The 13,651-nt window shown below is 51.3% G+C and overlaps 2 protein-coding genes across 7 annotated transcripts in view; both read right to left on the bottom strand.

Annotated features, from left to right (window-relative positions):
* Nucleotides 1–1,960: 1,960 nt before the first annotated feature.
* SELPLG (selectin P ligand) lies at nucleotides 1,961–7,067 on the bottom strand. Of its 2 annotated transcripts, XM_025172722.2 has the most exons (3): nucleotides 6,977–7,067; nucleotides 5,189–5,279; nucleotides 1,961–4,088 (listed from the first exon to the last, which is right to left on the bottom strand). In XM_025172722.2, the coding sequence occupies exon 3, from the start codon at nucleotides 4,081–4,083 to the stop codon at nucleotides 2,782–2,784; it is 1,302 nt and encodes a 433-aa protein (XP_025028490.2). In that variant the 5' UTR covers nucleotides 4,084–4,088; nucleotides 5,189–5,279; nucleotides 6,977–7,067; the 3' UTR covers nucleotides 1,961–2,781. The 2 variants fall into 2 exon arrangements, with proteins under 2 accessions (XP_025028490.2, XP_015745183.2); XM_015889697.3 differs by lacking the exon at nucleotides 6,977–7,067 and having other exon boundaries at nucleotides 5,035–5,961.
* Nucleotides 7,068–7,768: 701 nt separating this feature from the next.
* Nucleotides 7,769–13,651, bottom strand: part of CORO1C (coronin 1C) — a 39,299-nt gene continuing 33,416 nt past the window's right edge. For all 5 annotated transcript variants that reach the window (XM_007437433.4, XM_088135106.1, XM_088135105.1 and 2 more), the window contains 5 exons: nucleotides 13,511–13,615; nucleotides 12,367–12,512; nucleotides 11,414–11,471; nucleotides 11,058–11,303; nucleotides 7,769–10,926 (listed from right to left, as the gene is read on the bottom strand). In XM_007437433.4, coding sequence (XP_007437495.2) covers nucleotides 10,807–10,926; nucleotides 11,058–11,303; nucleotides 11,414–11,471; nucleotides 12,367–12,512; nucleotides 13,511–13,615 — 675 coding nt within the window. In that variant the 3' untranslated portion in view covers nucleotides 7,769–10,806. The remainder of the gene's footprint in view (nucleotides 10,927–11,057; nucleotides 11,304–11,413; nucleotides 11,472–12,366; nucleotides 12,513–13,510; nucleotides 13,616–13,651) is intronic.

Here is a 13,651-nt window from a genome sequence, read left to right as displayed (position 1 = left end):
GCTGCCCGCGCGATCACCCCCCCCAAAAGAAAACTCTCCAAGCGCTCAAAAACAAGAACTGCCAGCAAGCCGATTCACGGGCGCTGTGATTCCTCCCTTTGGTAGAAGGTCCCCTGCCCCACACTGCCTTCTTCCTTCCGAGGGAGGGGGGATGTGCTCCTTCCACGGCTGCAGTTTTCTCTCTCCGTAGAAACAGCCGAGCTCCTGCCTCTCCGGCAGCATCAGGACCCTGCCTTCGACACAGCAGCGGAAACTTCGGCGGGTCGGGTCTGCAAAGCGCATTTCCGTTCTAGCTTTGCATCAGGCGCAGGCCTGGCCCCTGTGAGTCATCTCATTTCGGGCACCAAGGGCCCGAAGAGATCCTTTCCTCTCGGGCTGGGGTGGCGAGATCGCTGGCAGAAAATCAGCTTGAGAAAGGAACACAGCGTACCTGAGTTTTCATGCCTCTTTCAGAAAACTGCCCGTCTCTCATCTCTAAAGGTTTGGCCATTGCTTTGAACTCGTGTGCCCGCTGACCTCAGTCCTCTCTTTCCCACACAGGGGGGGGACATCTATAGAGGTTCCTCTGAACCTGCAGGTTCAGGAGAAGTCTATTTGAACACTAATTGCTGAGATGCACTCATGGGAAGGGGGGTTGCTTTCACATCTGCTTTTGAGCTTCCAGGAGGCAGCTGAAGTACCAGGAATGAGAGGTGGATAAATGTGCTTCCCCTGATACAGTGAAGGGAAGTCCCTTCTACCCATTCCTGCACCACTTGGCCATCTCTTTTGGTCAGAAGTCCACAGAAGATTCGTCTGCAATTTCGTCCATCCTTCCCCCAATGTCCTTTTCTGAATGTTTTCTCTTAACTCACGCTCTTTTTACAAGCCGTTTTCCTTACCTTGTGCCCTTCTTTCCCTTGCCTACAATGTTCTCTAATGCCTATATTTTATGGTCGCTATCACGACGTTTAAAAAATTGCATCTCAAATTTGGGCAGCTAGCTGGTGAAAAATGAAGGTTATTGGATTCCAGATCACATATAGGTTCTACTTTACCAATGTCATGCCAGTTTGCATTAAAAGACATCCAAAGCTAATTTTGCCCCCTCCCTCCGAGTAACAAGATAACAAGCCTCTGAGCTAAGGGGCAGACCCGTTCTTCCCTTCCTTCCTCATCCCCCCAAGATAAGAAGCACCCTGGCCACACACTGGGTTGGGGGCTGCAAAACAAGTTCTACAAAGTCTCAAAAAGGAGTTTATAGCGGGCATGTTGCTAGCAGGTGGTACACATGACAAAGGTCTGGGTGGTGGGGAAGAGAAATCAAAAAGATGAAGTAGAAACAGGCAGCAAGAAGGAACCAGGAGAAAGTCAAGGGTGGGCATGGATGGTGCTGGGCAGGCTGTAGATAGGAGGACCAGACAACAAGTGGGGAGAAGAGCCTTTCTCTGCCAGGGGCTGATGGGAGTGAAGTCCACTGGGAAGGGCCTTCCATGTAGCCTGGGTTGGTGTAGACAGACAGATACCTGAGGTGGGATAAGATGGTTTCCTAGCAGATAGAGGCAAGAATGAGACAGCAATGGGTAGGGAGGAGAGGAGAGGAGAGGAGAGGAGAGGAGAGGAGAGGAGAGAAAGTGCTGGAGAAGGCCCTCTTCTTCACCTCACTTCACCCCACCAGCTACCGTATACAGCCGAGATCAGGCATTTGCATTTCTGTCCCCAGATTCTATCTCAGTCAGAGATCCTCTGCTGCAAAGTTCCTAATTCCCCTTCTAGTTTTGATACAAAATTGGAAGAGAGAATAGAAAGTTCAGAACAGAGGTGCGAGCGAAATCCAAGCCAGCCACATGGAGCTCAGAAGAGGGAACTGGGACTTCCCAATTTCTGAAGATCCCCCAAATGGATCTGGGAGGAGTTCAGAATATGTTGTTTCTGCAGTGGCCACTTAGGTGCCAGCAATGCTACAACCACGGTTGCATTTCAAAATGTTTAATTATCTTAAATGTGCATTACTCAAAACTTCCCCCCAGTCAAGTCAACATCAAACATAATCCCGTCTCAAAAAAAAAAAAAACATCCTGGAAATCTTACTTCTCGTGAAATACAAAAAAAGGAAATGTTTAGGTCTCTTCTAATATTGAGATTTGACACTTCTGTTATTACTTTAAAAGTGTTTCTAGGCATGATGGTTTCAAAAAAGGAAGTGAAACGACACATGAGAGGCTTGCTGAAATCTTCCCGTGGCAGAGGAGTAGCTGAGTAAGATTTTCAGGGCCTGGGGAACAGAGAGGACCTGGGGGTCTTTTGCGGCTGTTCTCCAAAGGGACAGATGGGACCCAAGACTGCAAACAGGAGGAAACGTGTTCCTGGCCCAAGAGGTAGGTTTTCATTGGTTCACATAAGCAGAGAGCCTTAAGCTTCTGAGAGGAAACAGAGTAAAATCTAACCAACAAATCATTTACACCTTTCTGAATGTCCCCTTCCTGGATACATAATTTGATCTGCAGAGCTTCAGAAAAACATTGTGCTAAGTTTTGTTTTTAACAAGCCACAATGGTCCATTTCACAAAGAAACTACAGTTTCCAAAATTAAACGTTGGGTTCTTATAGCAGGCAAAGCCAAAGCCAAACACATTACTTTAGGGGTCAGAGCAATATGTCAACCCCAGATGGGAAGACATGGATGTACTGCAAATATAGTCCTGGATATAGAAGGTCCTAATGATAATTGTGGTCCTGGAGAAGATCAGGAGGCTCTAGAAAGTGAGCCAGAGATGTCTGAAGCACCAAGAAAGCACACTATTAATGCTCTGGTAGGAAGCTGTTCAGAGTTAAGTTGTCCACCTCTGCCTCTGACCCCGTCTCCCCAAGAAGTTTTACCCGCTTCACTTTGGGCTGCCTCCTGCTCTCCTCCTCCTCCTCCTCTTTTTCGGCAGACAGCAAGGACGAGATGCACACCATCTCTGTGTGGTTGGCCTGGCCCAGTCTATAAGCTTTCTTCTGACGCCACAGCATGGTGGCCAAGACACCAGAGGACACAATGAAGATGGCGGCCACCAGGGCCAGGAGAAGGATGGCCAGCAAACACTTTCCAATCAAAGGGTTGGTGTCATTGGCAAGGGGAGACTTCCCTTGGGTGATGGCTGAGGAACCTGATGTGGTAACGCCCAAGCTTTGCCTTGAGGACTCTGTAGAAAAATCCAAGTCATCCTGCAAAGTCTGAAAGGATGTATACGCAGTTGCGTCCAGCCATTTCTGTATTTTCTGTATTTTGGTGGGAACAGAGGTAGCAGTTGCAAGGTTTACCTTTGGATTTAGGCCTGGCCTAGCTGAGTCCAAGCTGTGCTTCTGGGTGGCCGTGGAAAACTCCACATCATCCATCAAAGTCTCAGAAGATGTAGTCAATATTTCCTCCAGATGTTGTGGTGTTTTGGTGGAACCAGATGTAGCTGTTATGAGAAGGAGTTTTATTTTTGAATTTAAGCCTGGCTTCGGTGAGTCTGAGATGTGTTTCTGAGAGGCTGTAGAAAAATCTGAATCATCAACCAAAAGTTGAGAGGATGTCGTAGATATATGATCCAACAACGCCCAACTAGGTGTGACTGTTTTGAGGAGGCTTTCTTTTGCTCTGGAGACAGGTCTAGTAGTGTCAAACTCTTGCTTCAAAGTCACTGTGGAAACAGGCACCTGAGGGGATGTGGAGGCTGCATCAATCAGCCACGGCCACGTTACACTCATGCCCGGGGGTAGCTGTTTTGACCCAGTCTCATTTTTTAATTCAGGCAGCACGTTTTCTGGAGAACGTTTGGATACAACCTTGGTCATAATCTTCACAGGAGAGGAGGTGAGGTCTTCTTGGAGGCTCACCCCAGAGGGGTGTGAAGCTGACTTTGTAGCATGTTCTTCCACTGGACCCTGTTTTCCTTGATGGAGCAACTGAGAGGATCCATTCCCTCCATCGCCTGCTGCTTTCCACTCCCGATCCTTTGTGTTGGCAGGGGAAGTATTTGACTCCACGTTCTTTGTGTTGGTGCCAGTTTGGAAACCACCAGTCATGAGAAGGCCTGAGAGAACCACGGACAAGAAGAGCCAGAAGGAAGCCATTTTACCTGATGTAAGTAGGAAAAGATAGCCAAACATATAGGTTATCAGTCCATACAAATAATCACCCCCTGCTTTTCCCTTCACAAAAACTTCCCCAACGTAGCTAGGAAAGCCTGGGAGCCTGGAAGCCAAAATCCAATTTATCTGGTGAAAGTTCTTTTATCTAGGGGAGGCCTGATGAAGTATCACAGGCGAGCGGGGAAGCCATCCGGAGCCCCTGTGCTCCACCTTCCTCCATATTTCAAGATCCTCCTTTCTAGAACGACTCTCCTTGCCTTGTTTGGGTCACCCCCCAGAGAGAAGGATTGGTTATTCCAGCATTTACGTTACCGACCCCCGTGGGGAAACCTTGTGGCAGCTTTGCACATAGAAGACGCCCAGAACAACCACGCAGGGAAGCCTGAACGGTCACTGTCAGTCGGTTCAGAGTCTCAGCTTCAGCCATTTCTGGAGGAGGGGGGACTAAGGTCTGACTCTTCGAAAAGCAGTTTCCTATGAGTTTACCACAAGCTGCAGCCCAGCCTTGCATTATTTCCAGAGGCGTGGCTGTGCCCCCTTGCTCACTACCATAACGCCCTACGGCACTCAAAAAGCGAGCAAGAGGCTGCCAGTAGTTTAGCAAACCCAGACTTTCAGATCTTGACGTTGCTGCCATTTCTCAAAGCCTCCGCGTAAGGTGCATCACTTCCTTTGTTGCACAGACCGATGTACGGGACAAGCCCAGCACGAGCGAGATGAAGCTTTGTTTGCTCGCCTTCGCTCAACTAGCCCCTGCGGCAACTTGCATCCAGCCCCATCCCTGGGAATGAGGTGCTGGATCACATCTTTGGCAACCCAGCCTGCCCCCAGGAGCCTGCGACCTCCCCAGAACCTTCTCCCCACCACCACCGCCGCTGCTGCCGGCAACGTGCCTACTCCGGCCAGCCCAGCTTCCACCCTAAGGAAACGTACCCAGGCTGCAGAAAAGCAAATGACCCGGGCAGCTTCGGTCCGAGAGCCAGAGAAGCTACGCGTGGCACAGGCCGTCCTGGACACGGCCGTTGCGAACGCTGAGAAGGAGACGCCGAGATCCCCACGCGTTCGCCCGCTGCAGAGTCTGGCTTACCTGGTACGAGTGAAAACAGGAACCCTGTGCCGGGACAGCATGAGAATGCGAAATCAGAAGAGCGGTTTTGGAAGACACATGATGCAGTTTCCTTTGTGGGGGAGAGGAAGACGGGTGTGCGTATGTGTAGCAAAACAAGAACTGTGGTTATGAGGCTGTATGATTGCTTTGCACCAGATCGTGGTCAAGACTTTGGTGGGAGGCGCCTGCGTTTTTATCCGCAAGGCAGTTCTGCGCTTGCTTTCTCTACACTAGGGCGATGCAGGCCCACCTAAGGCTCAGTGGAAAATAGGCGGACGGTGCTAAGTCTCTTTACGGGCTGGGAGTTGCGCTCGTTGGGTTACCCCCGGGCCCAAGAAGGCCGAACTCCAGCTGCCTGGATAACCTCTCCCTGAGGACCCGTCACGCAACGTAGAACTGATCCGAGTAAACCTGGCCGTTTCTAGACCAGGGCTTCCGATGGCCAAGGTGCCATATTGATGTGCTACGCTGGAAGTGGTACAGGTTTGTGGTGTGAGGAGTGAAGCTGGGGCTGGCAAGGCACAAAGGCTCTCGGGGTAGGCAGAACTGTTTGGTGAACCCGACCCAGTTCGATTCCTAAGTACTGAGAGTAGCGATTTGCACATCTAACGGCTGTGCTCTTGCCCACAACAAATCTAGCCATAGGGGCGAATATGTGTAGCTCAGGGTTGAACTGTGGCGTCCCTGGGGTTCTCTGAGCTGGGTTCTTTTCTCGCAAACGTTTCATTACCCAGCTAGGTAACTGGGTTGGGGTTTGCTCTCTATTCATGTGCTGTGGCCTGCCTTGCCAGTGCTGGTATATGTAAGCAGTAAACATATGCCAGTCAAGGAACTACCAGAGGAGCAAACAAAACCCCCACCCCCACCAGCACTGGCAAGGCAGGCCACAGCACACGAATAGAGAGCAAACCCCAACCCATTCTAGCACTGAAGATGTGACCTAGCCAGGTAATGAAACGTTTGCAAGAAAAGAACCCAGCTCAGAGAACCCCAAGGGTGTCACAAATCTACCCATGTCATGCCTGGGAACTGCTGCTGCTGCTGCTGCTGTATGAGCCAGTTCCTGAATTTGGGGTTAGGAGTCTGCAGAGTTGAGATTTATGGCCACGCCTGGCATGGAAGGCCAGATACGCATAATCCACCAGTTGTGGATGCACATAAAAGGCAGATCTACGGTGTGACATTTTTGCAGAACAAATTTGTTTTGCCTCTGAGCTGGACCAGTAATGCAGCCCCATCTCTGGAGGTGCCAGTTTCAAGACTGACAACTCCAGGGCGCCCCGTCTTCCTGGAAAGTATTGCACAAGCCATCTGAATCTGCTTCCGAAGAAGGGGACAAGGCAGAACTCCTGGGAGCCAAGTGAGATGATCTTCTCCTTCTAGGGGGCTTCTACCCCAGAGTTGCCCACCATGACTTAGGCAATTATCCTTCTGCTTTCCTTGCAGCGTGTTCTACTGTTGAACACTCACGCCACCTTTTCCACAGGCTCCAAGAACACACATTGGTTTTCCTAACCGTACCGTTTTAGAAATGCACTTTATTTTTCAACATCTGAGCTACGAATGTATATAGGACATAGGGTGATCCCCCCGGCCACTGAGCACTATATTCAAGGGTGGACAATGGGCTGCGATTCCACCTTCCCTGCCCAGCATCCTTAAGCATCAGTTCAGGCCAGGTTTTGAATGGCGAGCCGTGTATCCCCAGGCCCTGGCACCCCTCAGCAACACGCCCACCACCACCACCACCACCACCACCTTTCTCACCTGGTGTGTCTTGCTATTTGCCTTTGGTGCCTGAAATCTTGCTGCAAGCACAGCCCACACGCCCTCTTTGGCAACAGCCCTCGGACTTTCTGACCCTGGTTAACATTTTACCGCAAGGAGTTAGTTGTTCCAAAGTCCTCTGTGCTCAGGAAGTGATGCAAGGAAAGGGAGCTCAAACTAACAACCTGCAGCCTCTGGGTTGGTTTCCCGCAGGGCGGGCAGCCACAACATAAACTAACCTGAGCTGACTCAAACCAAGCCACAGCCAGCTCATCTGGGCTAGGAGAGAGAATTGCGAACACGGCCTTGGAGTCTCAGCTCTGCCCTGCAGAAGAGAGATGCGCCAAGGTGACCTTAGCCTGTTTTGCTGAAACTGGTGTCCCAACAGGGCTGGGGTCTCAGCACTTGGCCAACAGGCGGCAGGACAGGTCAGTGCTTCACTTCAGCATGCCGCTGCCACGAGCACACCCTGGAACTCGGTCTCCATCTGCCCACACCGAGAGGGGAACGTTCCAGTGAAAAGGAACACATTTTGTTCGCTCGAGTTATGGCCTTGGCAGACCAACCAGTCACCGCGACTTCCAACTCGGTTGGAAGGGTTTCACAGCAAGCGTGGCTGCAGCTCTCAAGCAGCGTCCCTGCCTCCTCTCCTCCCGCCCTGAGCAAAGGCCGTGCTGTGATACGGCAAGGGAGCTTTTGTTCCAGAGGCACTCTGGCTCCGTCCTCCGGTGAGCTGGGCACCTTCGCGCAAGAAAACGGAAGACAATCACGGAGAGCAGCCGGCTCACGGTGTGTGTTTTGTAATCAATTTTCTTTTAATCGTTTGAAATTGGAAGCAAGTATTCGGACACGACACAATGGGAGTTCTTGGATGAGCACACCCCCTCGGGAGCCACGGCTGGCTTTTATCAGGGAGCAAGAAGCTGCAGGTTCAGCGTTGCCCGTTCTGTTAGATAAAACATCGATTGCACAAGAAGCTTCTGAGGGACTTCCATTCGTCCTGCCCTTTGGGAAAACACAGAAACCACACCGGGGAAACTAGTACTGTTGGGGAAGAGGCAAGAAAGGAAAGGTTCACAATCTGGGATCCTGAAAGAGAAGTATCTCGTTCCTTCTGTCTCCGGCCTTCTGCTGATTGTAAACACAAAGCTCTCCGAAAGCTGGAACTGACCTGGGTATGCAATAGCTTTCCCCATCAAGCGCTTGAGACTGCGATTCCCAGAATTCCTGCGGGGCTGGCTGGGAATCTTGGGAGTTGCAGTCACAATACATCTAGAAGACGCCAAGTTAGAAGAACTTATAGTTTGGCAATGCAGTAATGGGAAAGAATGCAAAGCGCCCTTGCGTCTTCCAAACGCTCCTCAGTGCCATCAAGCACAAGGCAGCCCGACTCCTACAGACTCCCCCAAACTCAAAATTAACCACAACCAACGTGCTTCAACTTTCCCACTCACTCACATCATTATGTTATGACTATCTTATCTTGTTAGGTCTGTCGCCTCAAGCCCATTTCCTGCAAACTCTCTCTTATCTGTCCACATGACATCTTTTCCCACACGGACGCATCACAACATCCAAGTTCTAGCCTTTCTGTTTTTTTAGCGGCCACGGCAGGGACCCTACCAAAACAGCGGACGAAAAGGTGGCTCTTCTCAGCGGGCCTTTGTCTTTGATGAGGCCGTGCAGCAGCTACCCAGGGAAGGGCATGTGCGGGCATGTGGGAGATGAGCACAGCAGGCGCATCATTCTCAGAGCAAAGATCTGTCAGACAGAAGCAGAAGCAGAAGCAGGCTGCTGGCTGACCAAAGGGGAAAAAGGGCAAAACCGCAAAATGATGTCAGAAATACTCATCCACGAAGTAGCCTTTAAAGCGCCTAGATCTGTCCACAACAATCCTTGTGTTCAATGCTGCATGACAGGCTTCTTGTGCCCACGAGGGACTTTCCTGAAAGGTCTCTGCCTTTTTACGGCATCACATTCCCAGGCACTTTCTGGTGTTTTGCCTCTGGTGTGTCCAACGCATCCCCCAAGATTGCAATCTCTTCCCTTCCCAGCACCGGGGACAGCACCACGGCACGTGGTTCTCACCATGTGGGAACTGCCGAGGAATCACTCCTGAGCGAGACCAGAAGCATCAAGAGGGGAGCCCCAGGAAGATTAGAAGCCTCTGCGTGTGGCGTTGGCAAGAGGATATCCAGTTCTGCCTTTGGCACTGGAGGGAGGCAGGCAGGGAGGCAGGCGGGTGGGCTTCACCCCTCTGTCCACAGAGATCTCTTTTGGACTCTGGAAAAAAGGCAGGTAGAGAACTCTTCCACCCTGATGGGAAGGTTACCCTCGGTTGCATCAGGTACCTTGGTAAGTGGCCTGAAGCCTCCCAGATTGCATGCAAAGGGGCTGGTGAAGCCAGGAGCCAGCTCTGAGGGAAAGGGGAAAATCCCACTTCCGCTTTCCTGCAGATGACCGATTCTAGGTTGGCGGGAAGGGAGGGGTGTCTCAGACCAGCAGCCTCCGGCAAGAAGGAACGGAGAGTTCCTTCTCTGCGCCCAGCGTGGAAGCGGTAAGGGCCGCTGGAGGGGGATAGAGGCCTCTCCCCTGCCAACCCACATTTAGGCCAGAAGCATTTTTGCAGAGTGGCACGTTCTGCAGGCTTCTATTCGCAACAGAGCTGGAGCTGCTGCAGAAGAGGGCTGGGCAGCTGGGCCAACCGCTGCTTCTGACTTGGCCCAAAGCCACGGACTCATACTTGCATCCCGGGGATCGCCGGAGGCTGTCTGGCTGGCTGCTGCTCTGGCAAGCAGAGCAATCCTTGGGATCTCTCTAGCAACCAAGGACCCTTTTGGGACCAGGACTGGGATTCTGAGGGTTCTGATGCCAGCAGAGCTGCGAGCAGAGAGAGCGGGAGAGAGTGCGCGCAAATGATTTCAGAGCGCTCCCCAACAGCTTGCAAAATTTAGTGCATTTGTCCTTAATGTCCCAAATTCATATTTTTTTTATAACCTTGTAACACCTGGGTGATAAACAGAACAGACATCTGCAGGAAACATAGACCCAGAAATCAGCAATCACAACATGCCAATTTTTGACACTATTAAGATTAAACCAAAGCGCAACAGATGTTTGAATAAGGGCTCCCCAGATGTTAGAGATGAAGCTCTGGAGAAAAAGGTATTCAGTTCCCTGGATGGCGAAACTGGAATGGCAGCGGATAGGAAAGCAGACTGCCCCCCCCCCCCAATTCCACGGAGATCTGAGGGGACCAGAAATCAGAGGGCAGAAATAATTTTAAAATTGGTCTTTCAGACCCGGCAGTGGTGGGGTGACCGCACCGGTTGTTCAAAGGTAGACAGGCATACACAACTTATTTGTTCCCCAAATGGCACATAATGTCCCTTTAGATTAAAAACACAAAATACTGTAAAAATGCTAAAAAGAAAAAAAAAAAAAAAGACAATAGTTTTGGATTTTGGCAACCTGAAAGTAAAAAAACAAGGGTGTGTGTGTGTGTGTGTGTGTGTTTAAACAAAGTAATTTTGGTCCCCAATTGTAGGAAGTTCGACAGGAATCTCAGCATCTTACTGAACAGGTGGGACGACTGACTCTCCAGTCGATGAACCGAGGCGAGGGAAGAGGCTGCGACGGCTGTTCTGAAATGGCCACTAAGACATCAGGACGTAAGATTGCTCGCTGAAAAAGACTCCGCTGGCACTCGCACGGCTAGGAGGAGAAGGTTCGGGCCGGGACCACGCCGCGCCTTCCCTGCCCGCAGCCCTGCAGGCGGCTCGGTCAGTCCGGGTGCTGCTTCCTGCCCCCGCCGCCCCCCCGCTCGGCTCTCAGACGGCCATCTTCGCCACCTGCTGTTCTAATTTGGAAATGCGTTCGTCCTGATGAGCGATTGTGTCTTTTAGCGATCTGAGCTCTTTCAAAATTTCTTCCAATTTGGCTTCGTTTTGCTGCAACAAAGAGAAACGGAAAACAGTAAATCCTGAACGGGCAACGGGAAGAACCCAGCCGGGGCAGGCGCAAGGAGAGGTGACTGTCGGGCCCCCGGCGCTGAGGACCGGCGGCCTGTTTTTCCACTCACAGGGTTTGAGGCGTCCATCACTTTCTTTGGGGCGCTGATGAGATCGCTCTTCTTGTTAGCGGCTGGCTTGTTGTCCAATATGTTCTTCTTGACCACCTTGAGGTCCCGGTTCTTCCCTGGGATGTACCCGTGCTTCAGGGAGATGAGAATGGGGTCGGCGTTCTTCCCCTCAAACCATTCCTCGGCTTCCAGGGCGGCTTCTGGCCCGGCCGTATCGGGATACAGATCATCCTGGAAGAGGTCAGACTGGGCGGGGCGGGAGGGGGGAAGAAGAGGGAAACAGGACTCAGTCCAGTAAGTTGACTTGCCTCGGACAACTCTGCCACAGCTCACCAACCCAGAAGAACAGCGCTCACCTTCCGAGGGACGGTCATGATAATCGGTTCGCACTTCCTCTCGTGAAGTTTGAAGAACCTTGGAAAGGAAACGAGCACACGAACACACCCTTCAGCAAAATTGGGAGGCGGAGGGTGTCCCCCTCCTTCCCTTCCTCCCTCCCTCCCTCGTCATCAGAAGCCACGCGGAGGAGCTGAACCCGAGGAACCGAGTTCCTGGAATCCTAAAACTGGGCAGAGTCTTCATCTCAAAAATACGTCTCAAGGCCTTCAATGCACATGACCGCACACCAGGGTTTTAGTGATGACGACGAGACTTTAAGAACGGACCAAGACGAAGACCGTCTTGGTCCATTCTGTTGGACCTCAAAGAGCGTGCCTTCCCTCTCGCTTGCGAGGAGCGCAGCAGCCTCCTGATCCGGCCGCTTACAAAACCGGCAGAGGTCTCCCAGGAGGGACTTCATGACAAACAAGGTCTCCTCGTGACACAAAGGCAAACAGGCAACCCACACTAGGGAGAGGCGTCCAAGAGTGCCAAAGAATTTCCGAAACCAAGGAGGGTAGCCATCGATCTTTCATGAGCGCCCGTCAGGGAAGGGGTCCTAAGAGGAGGCAAGCCAGTATCTTCTGACCCAGTCAGATTATTTTTCTGTCTGATTCGTCTCGGGACGTGTGGCTTCTTTTTAAATTTTCTCAGAAAAACAGAGCAGGAAGTAGGAAAGCTTGTACAGCACAGCCTTTCCCAAACTGTGGGTGTGTTGGAGTACAGTCCTCCTGACACCCAGCCAGCAGGAGCGCTGCCGTCCAACACGCCGAGAGGGCCGGGAAGCTCAACAGACCCTACGGAGATGCCAGCTCCACTTCCAAGGGCAACGATGACCCGAGGCTGAGCTAGGGGCCCAGGACTGCATGACTGGGGGAGGGTCTTTGGGGGAGGGGAGGGGAGGGGAGCAGCCCTTGGGACCCGTCCTCACCTGGCGATCTCACACTTGTTCACATCCAGGCCCCTTTTCGGCATGAAGCCCACCCCTCTCTGGGGCTCTTTGCTGCTGAAGGTGTTGAGGTAGTGCACGTAGGGGGGCTCGTCCGTGATCTCGAAGTAACGGATGCTGCTGTCGCCCTGCAGGGGGACCAAGAGAGGGGGCTACCGGACAGGGCTCCAAGGACAGGGGAGCGGGGCTGGTTTTATTTACTCATTTATTGTTAAACTTGTATGCTGCCCGGCTCCCAACCATTCTGGGGGGCTGACAACGATCAAAATAAAAATTCAAAAAAACTGCCCAGAGTCGGTCAACAAGATGGGTGGTGACAAATTCAATAAATAAAATAAGGAATTACAATAAAGCCAATTAAAGGGAAAGGGAATAAAAGATAAAAGATGGCAAGAATGAGAGACCAGATGGAATGAAGAGAGGGGTCTCATTCTTCCTCCCCAAAGAAGGCCTTGATAGCTCTTCTCAACAATAGTGGGGGGGGGGCATCCAGATCTTGGGGGGGACCTTATTGCAGAAGGCAGGGGCTGAGCAGGCCTGGGTGCAAAGAGCACACTGCTAAGAGGCCACTGAGCACAGCCCCAGGAGGCTTTCAGCTACAGATCTCAGCTGTTCAACGGGGGGACACAGAAGTTTCCAAGTTTAATGCAGCCGGGGAACCCGTGCCAGTAATATGACAAAAGGGCCAGAAACACTGCACAAAATTCCCACTCTGCTTTCCTTACATATTTTGCCCCATACAGAAATGAGAATCTCGTTTTTTTCTCTTTTTTTCTTAAAAAAGGGCATGAAAACCAAAAAGAACCCTCCAAAGATAAGGGGTGGATTCCCCAGGTCCTATTTCTACAGGCCTATCCTGGGAATTCCAGAGTAGAAGACACAGGAAATATCTGGCCCCACAGCCAACTACAAAGTCGACCCAGTGTTTCTCAACCTTGGGAACTTTAATTCCGGGAATTCTGGGAGCTGAAGTCTACACGCCTTAAAGTTCCCAAGGTTGAGAAACACTGGGTCGACCTTTCTCTTTGATAAAAAACCAACACTTTACCGGGAGACAGAGGAATAAGTTGGGGGTTTACAACTCCCACATCTAGGGGGAAAGTGTTATTTTTTTGCTGCTACCCACCTTCCCACACAGGTAAAGGATATTTGTGTCGGGGTCGTAGAAGGGTAGCAGGACACCATTGCTGGTGTCCATTTCATGGAGGGCCACGGGCTCTTCCATATTTTTCTGCAACACAAAAGACACATTTTTATTTTAGGAAGA

The sequence above is a fragment of the Python bivittatus genome, unplaced genomic scaffold, assembly GCF_059951505.1.
Source record: "Python bivittatus isolate LINGU-HERP-01145 unplaced genomic scaffold, Pbiv_v1 ctg000100_np1212, whole genome shotgun sequence".
Taxonomy (NCBI): Eukaryota; Metazoa; Chordata; class Lepidosauria; order Squamata; family Pythonidae; genus Python; species Python bivittatus.
Note: the sequence above shows the minus strand (reverse complement) of the source record. Positions and strands in the feature narration are given on the sequence as shown.

Coding starts and splice junctions, on each gene's coding strand:
- SELPLG (XM_025172722.2), bottom strand. CDS start 4,083: ATGGCTTCCTTCTGGCTCTTCTTGTCCGTGGTTCTCTCAGGCCTTCTC.